Raw genomic sequence first — 16,382 nt, 5'->3', positions numbered from 1 at the left:
GAAAGAATTCAGTGAAACGGACGTTCTGGAAATGCCGTTACACAGGCGAGTGAGATCAAGCGTGCCGCACAGGCGGGCGCAACAATACTGGCGAGGCGGTGCCGCTGCCGGCTCTTGTGCCGCTGTCGGCATTCTTTGTACTTGCGAGTACGGAAGGCGGAATTGTTTTTCTTCCTGGACAGCTGAAAGAATTCTACTGTCAATATTTATGTTTTTTTCGATCTGATGTGTGTTATTTTCTTGTTTAGCGTTTAATGGACTCCCATGACGAGAATATTAATTATGAAATGGTTATATAAAATGTGTATTCTATTTAATTATTTATTTGCGTATTTTGATCCACCTGTTTTTATGACCATGCAATCTGATTAATTTGGTAAATAGTATTCCATTTCTTGATACTGTTAGGAATTTAGATTTTTAGAATAGCTAAACCATTTTCTATGTTTTCTATGAATTTTGATATGTTGTCAACCTGTTTTATTTTGTGCAAGATGACAGAGTGGAATACGATTAGGAGTGTCTCCACTCAATTATTATGGTCTAAAAATTGATTTATGGTTAATTAGACGAATGCTAAATTTTGTTGATGTTTTGAGCATATGCATTTCCGCTGGTTTTTTTTTTTTTTTGGGACATTTTCTGAGTCTGTTTACGTTACACGAACATCCTCAGACAATGTGGGGCACGTGTAACGCCGGAAATGCATATCCTCCTATTTTCATCTATTGTACTATTATTTTTTTCCTTGTTTTGTTACCTCAAGATATGACATTTCTGTCTCTTTATATATTGTAATTGTTTTACTGTTTGTATATATATATTTATGCACTCATGTCGATGTATAATTGGTTTGTTTCGTAAATATTATTTGTATTTTTACGCTGGGTCTTGCCTAGGGAAAACTGCTATCGAACGATTACATCGATAGGTCGTGTAAAGAATCAAAGTTTGTAGGATCTTTGGTAGTGTGAACTCTGCCGCGTGGAGCGCGGGCAGAGCAGTGAGAGTCTGGCGGGAGTAGCGAGTGGAGCAGGTGTTGTGTGACGCTCCCGCGAGTTGCCGCGCTTTCGGGGTTTGGCAGCATGTAATTGCGCTCGACTCGCGATGATAGTTTCTGATATGGTGTCGCGGACAGGAAGCATTAGCTGGCGCACATCAAGAGCCCGTTTCGCCTGGTGACCGTGTCGAGAGGAAGGCGCGCCAACATCCAGCTTCTGCAACAGCGACGGCCGACAATGAGTGACTGTCGCCACCTCCTCGATCGACGGCTTCAAACCTTCAATCAACCAACAAGGAAGACTAAAAGCACGTAAAGTTTCAGAACTGTATGGCAGACCTCAGCTTTTCAAATTGTTCCATTTGCCTCGCAAAATTACAGCAACTTAGCATGAACCTTTGTTGCTCATTGTCCCAATTGCATTGCCAAGCAGGGTCCCTTCCTTTTCCGAAATGAACCCGAGTGTCATTGAAATTCAAACGCCAGCATTAAAGTAATATTCTATTTCGCTGCTTTAATTTCAAAGTTCAGTTAAAGTCTCAGAGCTGGCTACAATATTCAGATTACACAAGCACGAATTAAGAGTGCGAGCTTTGTTACCGTATTTTAGCTTACCTGTGACTGCAGCTCAGCTTGGTACGTACTAAATTTTACTATTGTTAATAGTTCAGAATCATTTAATTCAAGTTCAAAGTAAAATCTCTTGTTTCTAAATTGCGTAGAGTCAAGTTGCTTTTGAAATGATTGTTGAGGTAGTCCAAGACTAACCGTATTTTACTGGATTTCGATGTGCTTCAGAAAGAAAGCTCACTATTAACTTCAGTCACTAAATTAATTTTCGATTTTCCAGTTTAATTAATTCTTTTGCTAAATTAAGTCAGAGTGTAGCGAAATTTATTACTTCTGACAAACTTTCAGTTTTCACACTACACGTGTCAACCTTCAGTTGCCACGCTTCTAGTGCTAATTATATGTGTAATAACCTTTCTTTTTCAGTTACTATAGTAATTGTCCTTAGGACTGGCGACCGTGATTTCCCCCAAATCTCAAATATCTAATTACCGCTAGTTAATTGTTAACGTAACGGCCGCACATTTACTTTCTTTATTGACTTTACCCCTTTTCGAAATTAATTTCCACCAGTTTCATTTGCATTTTTCCTTTCATTTAGATGTAACCCTTTCCTCCCTCTTTACCGATAGATTAACTTCGGTGACGATTGCTTTTCCCAAATTTCCATTAGGTACACGCGGTTTAATTTTTCACTGTCATTAAGGTCGATAAGTGAGGGGGGAGGTTACACGTGGCGACCGTGACAGGACAATCTTCAAATTTGAGGTTGTTCTGGACACGAATTTTGCTTTGTGCAAATCTCGTAACAAAGTACTGGTTACGAAATGGTCGATACGTCAGCGAGAATATTCGTGTGCGGAATCCTAATTAGAGTTGAGATTTTGCACTTAAATTGAAAATTATTAAAATGAGTGAAGGCAACAATTACCAAAATTTGGTAGACTTGGATACGGAACAATCGGTCGAACAGTGGGAAACGCGCACAGCGGTACCCATTGTTCCGGGGCAGGCGGCTAGCATGAAAGATGCGACCGCCGAAACGCAACAAAGAGCAGAAATGGAATTCCAGACTTTAGAAAATGTTTCGGAATCGGAAGTGAAAATCAAATCTGAATCCCTTGATGACGAATACGGGGGGACAATGAAAGAGGAAGCCGCTACGGAAGTAAAACCGGTGGTTTCCGGGAATTTAACTGATTTATTGAATGTTTTGATTAACGAAATCAAGAGTCAATCGGCAGAAATTAAAGATCAGGCTGCCAAGCAAGAAGCTCAGGCTGCCGAGCAAGCAGCTCAGGCTGCCAAGCAAGTAGCTCAGTCTGAAAAAATTGAACGAATGCTGGACAATCAGAACAAAGCTATTAATGTTGTTAACTACAATGTTGAAGTTGTTAACACAAAAGTTGATAAAATCAAAGACGATATTGTCGTGATTAATACCGAAATCGGTAACCTTAAACAGGAAATGATAGGCGTTCAGGCGGAAATTGCGAGCATAAATACTCGTTTTGATTCCGAAATTAGCAGAATCGAGAAAAGTGTAGGAGACGCAGTTGCTCCGATCATCGAGAATAAGGTGACGGAACAAATTCAATTAGTGAGAAAAGAGGATCAACAGAAGGTGGAAACTTTAAAGGCTTTAGTATCCGAAGTAGATACCAAAGTGACGAAGAAGGCTAACAACTGCGAAGAGAAAAAGAGGGAAGTGGAAACGCTTGCGACAACCACTTGCCAAGTGATTACGAGGGTGTCGGAATTAGAAAGGAAACTTGACGAAAAACAGAGCTATGTGCCAATCTGTGCACATAGTTCGGAGTTGTTGACGAAAGAGGAGCGGTTCGACCCCTTGAAAAAAGGCGGTATACACCCGACGGATTTCATTAAAAATTGTGAAAGAGTTTTACCCAAATCATGGAGTAATGAGAGAAAAATTAATGCGGTTATTGATGTGTTGGCTGGTGATGCCAAGCGTTGGGGCTTAAACCTCAACATTACGAACCTGACTTTTGACGAATTTAAAAATTTGTTTCTGGCTGAATACTGGTCAGAGCAAAAACAGCAAAGTGTCTGGCGCGAATTTGTCGTATCGAGACCTTTCGATGCGAATTCGCGCGGTTCGATGAAGGAGTTTTGTGAGGGCTGGATCCGCAAGTTGGAATATTTGCGTGACCGCCGCTCGGAATCCGAAATAGTCTGGGAACTCTACAAGAAGCTTCCAGATGATACAAAACGATACGTAGGAAGCAATTACAGGACAATCAATGATTTCCTGGAAAGAGTGGAGGACGAGGACAATTGGCGCAATAATCGCGACAGTGGCAGAGGCCGTGGTAACAACAACGGGTACCACAGCAACCACAACAACGATAACCACGGGAATAATGCATACCGCAACCATGGCAGCAATAACAATAATGGTTCGGACCGTAATAACAATCGGTACAATGCAAATAATAACAGGAATGACGGAAACCAGTATCATACTAACGTGATACGGGCTTCACAGAATAGTAATAACGCCAGAGGGTGTGATCAGCCGCCTCAGCAGCATCCGGGGAGCGTATCTGCTGGGACGAGACAGGGAAACCATTAGCCGCGCCGGTGAGGGGCCGACCGGGCGTGGAGAAATTTTGGCGGCCCAATAGCAGGAGAAAACCCAGGTGTCGTCGGTATGAAAATTCCGTGTGGAATAATCAACGGCGGGAGAGTGTGCCAGTGTTAAGAGAAAGGAGTGCGCCCACAAGTAGTAGATCAGCTGTATACACGGCAGTAGAAGGTACATTCACTGTCAGTGAGAACAATTTAAGTAGTGTTCCGGAAATCGATTATAAGGTGCCAGCTGTAATACCCACAGCGGAACTGGAGATTGAGTTTAAGAATGATTCGCAATTGTTGAGAGAAGATCAGATGTCGGATAAAACGTCCGTCATCGAGCGAGGGGATGCAGAGAGGGATGAGGTCTGGTTAAGGCAGTTCGGTCGCTTATACGACGAACTAAGAGATTATAGGGGTCTGTATGGGAGAAGTGTTTATGGGGAGCGCGTGCAGTATTTGCCGCGTCTCGTCCCACAGGAAGATAGTATTTGTGAAGTGATTGAAAGTTCTGGCCCTAACCGGCAGACTTTACCAGAAATAGTTGATGTTAATGGGGAGCACGAGCAAGATTCGTCGTGTTTCGTCCCGCAGGAGTTAGATGTTGAAGGAGTAACGGAAAGATCTGGCCCTAACCGGCAGACTTTACCGAAAGTTATAGTGGTAGAAGTAGCCGACCCATCCGACGCAAACCTCCAGTTTAAACATTGCGAGAGTATTAAGGGGAAAGATTACGAAAATTTTAGTGATAGCCGGACACAATTGGTAGAAAAGCACATAGATTTCAGCGTGTATGAGGTTAGAGCTGACGTTATGCGGTCAGACGGTAGCAGTGTGGGTTGCGCAGATCCAGAGGAAGTAATTTCAGATGCGACTGGGCACATTCCTCCAGGTAGATTGGCAGATGAGATCAATCTGATTAAAGAGGAATCAACGAAGGTGACAATTAGTGAATTGATAGCAAAGCAACACTCACTAGTTGACGAGTTACAGGAAAAGGTTTCGGTATTGGAGGCGAAGCTAGAGACTAAGCCTCAGGACAAACGTGTTGAAATTAAAACTGTATGTGAACAGAGGCTGAAAAAGCCGCCAGATAAACCGGATTTAGGATCAAAGCCGGATGGTTTTTTCTGGAATGACCTGGATATAGACGAGGATTTACTGTGGGAAAATAAAGAAACCGTCGAGGACAAGTGTAGACAGATAGTAGTGTCTGTTAATATGCACGACCTACAACTAAACGTGTTGATTGACACCGGTGCAGAATTGAGTGCTGTATCTGGGAAAATATTTGAGTTACTGAAAGACAGACCTGGTATCGTAGTTATGCCAGTAACAGGAGTGAAAATTATCGGTGCTACTGGGAAGGCCAGTAAACCGGTCACAAAACAGATTTTTGTCAACTTCGAGATATGTGGGGCACGATTTGAACAAGAGTTTGTCGTCGTGCCAGACTTAACTACGGAAGTAATTATCGGGTTAGATTGGCTATTAAAGTACCGTGCAGTGATTAACTGCGAAAGCAAAACGTTGACATGTACGTCCCAAGATAAAACAATAGTAGTTAGTTTTGACGAGGCAGGAGACGGTGTGCATAGGCAATACCAGCCTATACACATTGTTAACTGGCCGAATGGTATTGACGTAGGTATGAATTTGAACTACTGTAATGTGAGGAATCTCGGCATTGACAATAGTGTAGAAAGTGAATTGGAAGAGATAATCAAATTCCCTCCACGGATTAACATTAGTATTGGTGTGAAAAAAGATCGTTTGCGAGAAGTAATGAAGCTAGAAGCCGATGCTCGCATACGTCGTCATGACGCTAAAGCGCGTTTTGCTAAGTTTGCGATCGGAGATTTAGTACTTGTAAAAGCTCATGAGAAATCGAGCGAGATAGACCATGAAAACTCTAAATTTAAGTTTTTTTATAATGGACCATATAAAGTCATTGGTATGCCTCACACAAATGCTTACGGAATATTATAGACTTGAAATTGTACCAACCTAGGATCGATTAATACCACACAATGGGTAATTTATACAGTATGTAAAATAGAGTGTAAGATTTAACGATTTGCTAGATTGCCATGCTTTTGACTGACCAAGGTCATTAAAGAAGTTGTAATTAATAAGTAATTAATTTTGATTAATCAATTTAATTTTAATCAATTTAATCATGATCTAATCAACTGAAAAATCCAAGCTGCTAGTTTAAGTTTTCAGCTGAGTCACAGTAGATTAAGCAACGTAAATATGATTTTGTAACTAGCTGTAAGATTCCATAAATATGTGATTTACTAGTCATTGCCGATGTACTTAGACGCTGTTTTAAGTTTCAGGCTAGTACATGCGTGTGATGATGGACAGTGTTGAGTTATCCACTGTGATAGTGTTTATGGACTCCTTGAGATTACTCGGGAGTGAGTTTTTCCGAAAGAATTCAGTGAAACGGACGTTCTGGAAATGCCGTTACACAGGCGAGTGAGATCAAGCGTGCCGCACAGGCGGGCGCAACAATACTGGCGAGGCGGTGCCGCTGCCGGCTCTTGTGCCGCTGTCGGCATTCTTTGTACTTGCGAGTACGGAAGGCGGAATTGTTTTTCTTCCTGGACAGCTGAAAGAATTCTACTGTCAATATTTATGTTTTTTTCGATCTGATGTGTGTTATTTTCTTGTTTAGCGTTTAATGGACTCCCATGACGAGAATATTAATTATGAAATGGTTATATAAAATGTGTATTCTATTTAATTATTTATTTGCGTATTTTGATCCACCTGTTTTTATGACCATGCAATCTGATTAATTTGGTAAATAGTATTCCATTTCTTGATACTGTTAGGAATTTAGATTTTTAGAATAGCTAAACCATTTTCTATGTTTTCTATGAATTTTGATATGTTGTCAACCTGTTTTATTTTGTGCAAGATGACAGAGTGGAATACGATTAGGAGTGTCTCCACTCAATTATTATGGTCTAAAAATTGATTTATGGTTAATTAGACGAATGCTAAATTTTGTTGATGTTTTGAGCATATGCATTTCCGCTGGTTTTTTTTTTTTTTTGGGACATTTTCTGAGTCTGTTTACGTTACACGAACATCCTCAGACAATGTGGGGCACGTGTAACGCCGGAAATGCATATCCTCCTATTTTCATCTATTGTACTATTATTTTTTTCCTTGTTTTGTTACCTCAAGATATGACATTTCTGTCTCTTTATATATTGTAATTGTTTTACTGTTTGTATATATATATTTATGCACTCATGTCGATGTATAATTGGTTTGTTTCGTAAATATTATTTGTATTTTTACGCTGGGTCTTGCCTAGGGAAAACTGCTATCGAACGATTACATCGATAGGTCGTGTAAAGAATCAAAGTTTGTAGGATCTTTGGTAGTGTGAACTCTGCCGCGTGGAGCGCGGGCAGAGCAGTGAGAGTCTGGCGGGAGTAGCGAGTGGAGCAGGTGTTGTGTGACGCTCCCGCGAGTTGCCGCGCTTTCGGGGTTTGGCAGCATGTAATTGCGCTCGACTCGCGATGATAGTTTCTGATATGGTGTCGCGGACAGGAAGCATTAGCTGGCGCACATCAAGAGCCCGTTTCGCCTGGTGACCGTGTCGAGAGGAAGGCGCGCCAACATCCAGCTTCTGCAACAGCGACGGCCGACAATGAGTGACTGTCGCCACCTCCTCGATCGACGGCTTCAAACCTTCAATCAACCAACAAGGAAGACTAAAAGCACGTAAAGTTTCAGAACTGTATGGCAGACCTCAGCTTTTCAAATTGTTCCATTTGCCTCGCAAAATTACAGCAACTTAGCATGAACCTTTGTTGCTCATTGTCCCAATTGCATTGCCAAGCAGGGTCCCTTCCTTTTCCGAAATGAACCCGAGTGTCATTGAAATTCAAACGCCAGCATTAAAGTAATATTCTATTTCGCTGCTTTAATTTCAAAGTTCAGTTAAAGTCTCAGAGCTGGCTACAATATTCAGATTACACAAGCACGAATTAAGAGTGCGAGCTTTGTTACCGTATTTTAGCTTACCTGTGACTGCAGCTCAGCTTGGTACGTACTAAATTTTACTATTGTTAATAGTTCAGAATCATTTAATTCAAGTTCAAAGTAAAATCTCTTGTTTCTAAATTGCGTAGAGTCAAGTTGCTTTTGAAATGATTGTTGAGGTAGTCCAAGACTAACCGTATTTTACTGGATTTCGATGTGCTTCAGAAAGAAAGCTCACTATTAACTTCAGTCACTAAATTAATTTTCGATTTTCCAGTTTAATTAATTCTTTTGCTAAATTAAGTCAGAGTGTAGCGAAATTTATTACTTCTGACAAACTTTCAGTTTTCACACTACACGTGTCAACCTTCAGTTGCCACGCTTCTAGTGCTAATTATATGTGTAATAACCTTTCTTTTTCAGTTACTATAGTAATTGTCCTTAGGACTGGCGACCGTGATTTCCCCCAAATCTCAAATATCTAATTACCGCTAGTTAATTGTTAACGTAACGGCCGCACATTTACTTTCTTTATTGACTTTACCCCTTTTCGAAATTAATTTCCACCAGTTTCATTTGCATTTTTCCTTTCATTTAGATGTAACCCTTTCCTCCCTCTTTACCGATAGATTAACTTCGGTGACGATTGCTTTTCCCAAATTTCCATTAGGTACACGCGGTTTAATTTTTCACTGTCATTAAGGTCGATAAGTGAGGGGGGAGGTTACAATACGATAAACCGAAATCGCGATAGGTTACGATCCGACCTTTATCAAAGTCGGAAACGTGATGGTACTCATTTCTGTTCCTTACACGAGGCATCACAACAACATTTCACTAGGCAACGGCTGTCAACTGCTGTTTGTGTATGAGAAATCGGTAGGAAACTTTTCTCATGTCAGCACGTTGTAGGTGTCGCCACCGACGTCAACCTTGTGTGAATGCTCTGAAAAGCTAATGATTTACGTATCACAGCATCTTCTTCCTGTCGGTTAAATTTCGCGTCAGTAGCGCGTCATCTTCGTGGTGTAGCAATTTTAATGGCCAGTAGTGTATCCTAGAACACGCAGAACATGTCAAAAAAACTGATGTTGTTTCTGGCCGCTCCCGGCCACACATCCTCTGCGCTTTGTGGACGCCAAATACTACGCTGGCTCAAAGACCAGTGCTTCCCCAGCACTTGCTGGAAATGAAATTCTGTGTGTCCTGCCAGGAAGCGGTATTATGCAAAGGAATGCTATTAGTGGCAGCAGAAAATAGTCAACAGATGTGCCTGTGTTATGCACCGAAGTGTGAGAGGCTGCACGCCTGAATTTTGAAACAATTTCGAAGAACAACGTGCAGTTCGTGAAGTCGAGAAGGCCGTCAGCACTGGCGGGTGTTTGAGATGAGTTGTGAGCCTTGTGGAGTGGGGACGGTGATGAAAGAGTAATAAGTACATCAGCTCGGGAGTAAGGCATTCTCGGTCGTCGATAAAGGTCTTCCGCTAGTATGGAAAGGTTTCAAGATGTTCGTAAATCGGTGCCTATGAGTGGGTGGGAAAAAAAAAATGCGATCATCACCTTAATAGCCTGATGGTCCACGTACGGAATCCAATACAGCACCGATTCATCGTGGCATGGATTCAGTAACTCCTTGGTAGGTTTACGATGGTGCGTGGTGCTAGGTGTCTACGTACAGGTCACAGAACTCCCGTAAGTTACAGGCCGGTGGTTTGTAGGCAGAGAGATGGCACCTGATAGCGTCGGTTCCGATCAGGAAAATTCGGTGTTCCAGGTATAAACGTGAGATCAAACCACTGTAGCACGATTCTGAGGTTGTGAGAAGGTGTTGCCGGCTGGTAAGACGTCAAACATGAGGGTACGCAGGCGGTCCACAGTAATGTTGAAGTAGTGTACAGCTGTGATGAGGCTTTCGGTTAGTACCACAGATACCATGGACAACCAGGTGAATGTCCCCCATATCACACTACTACCCCCACCGTCCTGTGTCCATACCGCGGTCCACGTTTCGAAGACGGTGTTCCCAGACATGACGACTGACCTAGTGTAAGAAGAAACAAGATTCACCGCAGCAGCCGACATGTTTCCACCGACTGAGAAACCAATTTAAATGATCCCGTGCCCAATACAATCTTAACTGCTGTCGTTGCTTTGGAGAGGTCTTCCGATGCAGAGACCCGTTTTCAGTCACGTGCGCTGAATGGTGTGCTCCGAAACACGTGCCTGCACGTCATCAGTTCAGCTGTGCTTTACAGAGCAGGCCAAACTCCGACCTCCGCATTCTGTGACGAGGCTTGCATGTCCAACACTTTGCCACTACCTAGTGGCTTCACCGTCTTTCGACCACTTTTCATACATTCTCACGACATTAGCAAGCAGACAGCCGACCACTTTCGCTGTTTCCGAGATGCTCATTCCCAGGCGCCGTGCCATAACAGTCTACCGTTTGTCAAAGTCTCTTGTCAGCGGATTTCCCATTTTCGACGGCCCATGTAATCTCTAGAATGATTCCTCGCTCGTCTCTGCAGCGGCTATATACTTTTCTTATCGGGTATCGTGTCCACAAGGCCACCATGCAGCATTTAATATCGCAGTGGGCAGTGGTCGTAATGTTTTCGCTCATATGGCTGATAATTCCCTGACTCTGCGTGGTTCACTACTCACACAACCGTCTCCACCTAGAGAATGAAAAGAATAAAAAAGAAGCACAAGTCATCGATGAGTAAGAAATTCGAAGTCAGTTTACTGCACGTAACCGTGTGTCTTTTAGGAACCAATAATAAATTCAATAGCGACGCGTAGCATTAAATTTTTGGAACAGAAATTTTTTGTTATGTGAATTTAACATGTAATTAAAATGAAATGAACACCCCTAGCTGCATACAGGCGTTGATATAAGTCAACAGGGACAGTTGAAAATGTGTGCCCCAATCGGGACTCGAACCCGGGATCTCCTGCTTATATGGCAGACGCTCTATCCATCTTTTTTTTAACCTCATTTTGTTCGCTTTAGTTCGTTGCATCTGCGGACGTCATAAGACACCCGTTTAAGTTCGTCGTTGATCGGTTAACTCAGTTTTTTTTTATTACAGAGGGCAGCTAACCCTCTGACCGAACACGCTGAGCTACCGTGCCCGCTGATCTCCTGCTTATATGGGGTCTCCAAACTACGGCCCGCGGGCCGAAACAGGCCCGCGAGAGCCGGCAAACTGGCCCGCGCTAGCTGGCCGGACACCCCCGGTATCCGGCCCGCCAAATATTTGAGGTGGTACCTATACTGCCAACAGTTGAGTTTCGAGGCCTATCGCGACCAATACACTGCGACATTGGCTCTGCTACTCGCTACAAGACTACATAACTAAACTTATTGTTGCGCCGCTTGAAATAACAATGCGTTGACATACTCCACCTCTGTTACGTCTTGCAGTAATAGTATTGCTAACAATGATTTTGAGATTCCGTTAACTTTGGACGACGCTTTCGTGAAGAATGTGCAGTGACATACTTTTTTGTCGGTGAAATTCGCCAGAATAAAATACGCCAGAATTTCGGTCAGGTACGTCCACCAATCAAAATTATGTAATTAAATAAAAATCGTAGTTCGTTTCAGTGCTAGCTATTCCCACAACCTTAGATTTTTGCGATTTCATCTTTCCTTTAGCCTTACATTACGGTGATCATGGAGTGCTAGGGTGCTCTAATCCCACTAGGTATATCTTGGCCCTTATGACTTCGTGGAGGAGTCAATGCGGCCCGCGGACTAAAACGTTTGTAGACCCCTGCTCTATCCATCTGAGCCACCGTGGACACAGAGGATAGTGCGACTGCAGGGACTTATCTCTAGATCTCTAGCACGCCCCCCCCCCCCCCCCCGTGAGACCCACATTCCCAAATTACTGTCCCGCACTACATTCATAGTGCCCCTGCCTATTATACTCATTACTCGCGGCTTTTTGACGATTCCCGTAAGAGTTCGGGCACTGTTTGTGCGTCCGCACAGAAGAAGATGGGCAAATGGCCGGTGAGCCTTAACTATATATATAAATTTAACATGTGTCAATGATGTGTATTTAGATGAAAATTCGTGTGCTTTCTGAAGTAAAGATTAGTACGACAACAAGGAAAAGTACTGCAATGAGACCGTGAACACAATATGAGCACTGTATGTTGGAACTTGGCGTAGGAGCCGCTGGGAGTGACGGCATTGGTTCTTCCTGCGCTCCCAGCATCCCCCACCCGCAGTGCCGAGCTACGGTGCGCGCGCAGTACGGGGTGCACTGACCTTGACTCCGTCGGCGAGGTACTCGACGACGTGCTCGTCCTTGAGCCTGGCGTGCCTCTGGCAGCTCTCGTGGCGCACCTCCTTCTCCTCCTCGCCGCCGGTGTGACCGGGGTCCGGCGCTTCGTCGTCGCGCACCTCCTCCCGCTCGCGCGTCTCCCTCGTCTCGGTGACGAGCCGGCCGTCGGGCTGACGAGCGCTCTGCTTGAGCACGTCGCTCGTGTCTGTGACGCGCACCGCGCGCACCGAGCGGTGCACCTGCAACACGCCAAGCGTCTCTCTTACATTCGTTTCACACCATTCAACTTGTGCTGTCACGCTCAGTCATCTGTCATTTACTTTTGTACTTCGTGTTTGTCCCCACTTACTGGTACACGTATCTGTTTTCCCAGTAATCACCTAATCCTACGTACATTGCCCACATCTTGTGCTCCCAAATTACCCCTCTCTCTTTATCCTCTGCATGAATGAGTGAGTTAGTGTTATGCTGAATTTGTCTATTATATGGTAGCAATACAGTATCTGGCTGTTCGCTGCGGTAGCAACAGTGTAGCCAACGTAGTTTTCTCAGTCAAAGCAAAGAGATTTGTACTCTTTTGGTAGTCATTTGACAATAGTTAAGTCGGTGGCGGAAAGGACCCCTCTAGTCTCTTCCGACTACCTCGGGGCAGTTCGTCATGCTCTCGGCACTCGGGACGTGACCTTGGGTGAATGAAGACTGTACTCTCAAGAGCAACTTGGCGTTGGTGAGTGTGTTAATGTGTGATGATGTGTAACTATTCTGATGTACACGTTTCATTTGCTAGTCAATTTTAAAGTTCGGAAGTCGAATCCTTATATTTTTCAGAGGGTAGTTACGAGTATGTTTTCTGTATTTAGTAAGATTTTCCGGTCCTTGCTTTGTATAGCCAGTGTAGTGGTGTAGGAAGTTCGTTACTCCAGCACATGTTTCAAATTCAATTACCTGACATCTCTTGTAAATGGAATGTAAATGTGAACGTTTTTCGTGTGTGTGTGTGTATGATTTCGTTTCAATTTTAAGATTGTGTAGCATTTTTCATGCCACGTGGTGGTGATTTCACCGTGTGTAATTTCAGTACCATCTTGAATAAGTTTTATTCTTAATTCCGCGTGATGTTCTTTTGATGTTTGTGTCTATAGGGTGTGTTCTTCAAGTTTTGTCGAGTCTTAGTAATTTTCCTTTGATCATGAATATTCACGGCGTTTGTGGGTGTTTCACGACAGTGTAGGTTAGTTTCATGTTCGTGGTGATCCGGATAAATATCTTTGTCGGAAAGTGTTCACAATAATCGAATCATAGCGACAGGGATGAGCTTCTGAGTCTTTGACTTATTGTGATGGTCCAAATTCTTTTTATCTCTGTTTTTGTGTGTGTGATTAGCGTAAGTTTCTGTGAACTTTTCCCATGAGCGCCTTAGATTTCCTTCTGATTATCACCGCAATGTACCTCAGCACTCAATATTATAAGCGAGTTAATTAATTAAATAACCGGCAACATCAGATGATAGTTTAGAATTACTTCGTGAATTGTTAATATGACGTTTTATTTTAATTAACTATGTTAAACTGTGATGACTGTTTCTCAGACAAACCCCTCCTCTTTTGTAAGATTACTTTTAATACATCCCACCTGGCGTTTCTGAAGCGCAGAATGTATGCCTTATATTTGTAGACTTTTCATTATCTTTTTTTTTTTCTTTTTTTGTTGAGGCTTAAGCTTCTACTTCCTCTGAATTATCTGATTTATTGTTTGTGTTTAAATTGTTTCCATGTCTTCATTCTATATATTCACTTGGATCTTTTTATTAATATTAACACGTTAGTTGTGCTTACTAATTCAGTGATTAATTCACCTCTTATATCAAATTTTCTCAATTTTAATTAAATTGGGTGGCGATTCAACAAAATTTTATGACACACGAAACCTACAGTAGACTGCAGAGTTCCATAGTGACTGACTTCTCCCCAGTTTCTGTTTGCAAATCGCTTTCCAGATAACCATTCACCCATTAATAACCACTTACAGCGGCGAGGGGTAGCCGTGCGGCCTTAGGCGCCTTGTTACGGTTCGCACGGCTCCCTCCGTCGGAGGTTCGAGTCCTCTCTCGGGCATGTGTGTGTGTGTGTGTGTGTGTGTGTGTGTGTGTGTGTGTGTTGCCCTTAGTGTAAGTTAGTTTAAGTTAGTTCAATTAGTGTGTAAGCCAAGGGACTGATGACCCCAGCAGTTTGGTCCCATAGACCCTTACTACAAATTTACAAATATACCAAAAAACCATTTACATGCCAGTAGAGCTCAGTGTGAGACATGTTGCAACATAGTGTTTCCTGGCGAGAAAAAGAAATGAAACACAACTTGCTTTCTTCATACCCGACATTTTGTAAACAATAGATGCAGGTGAACAGCCGGATCCCGTCTTCTTCGATTTCCCAAACGCTTCCGACACTGGACCACAACGAGTACTACTAACCAACCTTCAGTCATCTGAGTATCTTCGCAAATATGCGACTGCTTAGAAAAAAATGGCTCTGAGCACTATGATACTCAACTGCTGTGGTCATAAGTCCCCCAGAACTTAGAACTACTTAAACCTAACTAACCTAAGGACATCACACACATCCATGCCCGAGGCAGGATTCGAACCTGCGACGGTAGTGGTCGTGCGGTTCCAGACTGTAGCGCCTTTAACCGCTCGGCCACTCCGGCCGGCGACTGCTTAGAGGAAGGTTTGACCAACAGAATCCAGCACATTACACTTAGCGGCGAATGTTCCACAGAAACGAAGATAACATCAGATGTGCAACAAGGAAGCATAACAGGACTCTAAAGCTCGCAGTATACACACTTCAACAAAAGTTTTGCATCAACCCTTTATTTCGGAATTCATGGCACACGAAACAAAAAGTGCTTTTGAGGCACATTTCTATACACGTATCTTCATTAGCAATCTGTCGAAAACCGCCAAATCAGCAAAACAAACGTTTACAACTACGAAATCGTCTGTTTCCTATGGGGAGTTTTTCACAGCGCTCCTGAGCAACGTAAGAACGTAGTGAAAGATCCCCCTGCTCGGATGCAGGTTTGCATTCGTCGTGAAATACAATCGACAAGCTGATCAACCCCTCCTGGGTCCAAATTTGTCCACTCTTCAATGGAAACTCGCCGAAAGTCGCACAGAGTAGGTGGTCGTTTTCGATTTTCTAAAGCAGTTCTTTCCAATCGATCACACATGTGTTCTATTTGGTTCATGTCTGGGAAACAGAGAGGCTACTCGATCTTGGTGATCCTAACATGGTGAATGAAACTGTCCGCGATAACGGATTGATGAGCATGCGAGTTATAGTCCATCAAGGTGAAACCGTCTCCTGAAAGTTGGCGATACGGTCCTACTATTGGTTGCGAAATCTCGTCCCTGTGCCCTCAGCAACCACGAGAGGTGTACGGTGGCCCCATGTAATGCCACCCCAGAACTTCACTCCACCATCGCCTTGTTGCACATATGCAGTGCAATGTTGGAGGTGTTCGATTTTACAGGGTTCTCTCCAAACATGTTTTCTGCGCTTATGAGTGTAGTCCGCAAACAACACCCTATGCCAATCCTTGGGAGTCCATTCTGCACGATTTCTTGCTCATCTGTAACGGAAACCATGGTATTGTGGAATACGACGTTACGCTCGCCATGGTGATCGGCAATGGACATTCGCTTCATGCAATAGTCTCCTAACAGTATGATGCAAAACATGACGTCCTGTAGCCTCTTCTGGCGCCGAATTCAGCTCTGGAGCATTTAGCCCACGGTTCCTTTGACTCGAAAGTTTACCGTTGCACAGGTCGAGCAACTTTCCTGGTTGACAAGCATTGTAAAACGTGTAACGTGATGATGCGGACCCGATCATTGGTCGCCATTAT

The 16,382-nt window shown here is 43.2% G+C and overlaps 1 protein-coding gene across 1 annotated transcript in view; it reads right to left on the bottom strand.

Annotated features, from left to right (window-relative positions):
• LOC124779271 (serine/arginine repetitive matrix protein 2) overlaps positions 1–16,382 on the bottom strand; it is an 874,478-nt gene that overhangs the window by 153,620 nt on the left and 704,476 nt on the right. The window contains exon 5 of the mRNA XM_047253700.1: positions 12,458–12,712. Within this exon, the coding sequence (XP_047109656.1) occupies positions 12,458–12,712 (255 nt within the window). The remainder of the gene's footprint in view (positions 1–12,457; positions 12,713–16,382) is intronic.

The sequence above is a fragment of the Schistocerca piceifrons genome, chromosome 1 (assembly GCF_021461385.2).
Source record: "Schistocerca piceifrons isolate TAMUIC-IGC-003096 chromosome 1, iqSchPice1.1, whole genome shotgun sequence".
In the NCBI taxonomy this organism is placed as follows: domain Eukaryota; kingdom Metazoa; phylum Arthropoda; class Insecta; order Orthoptera; family Acrididae; genus Schistocerca; species Schistocerca piceifrons.
This window is presented reverse-complemented; position numbering and strand designations above follow the sequence as displayed.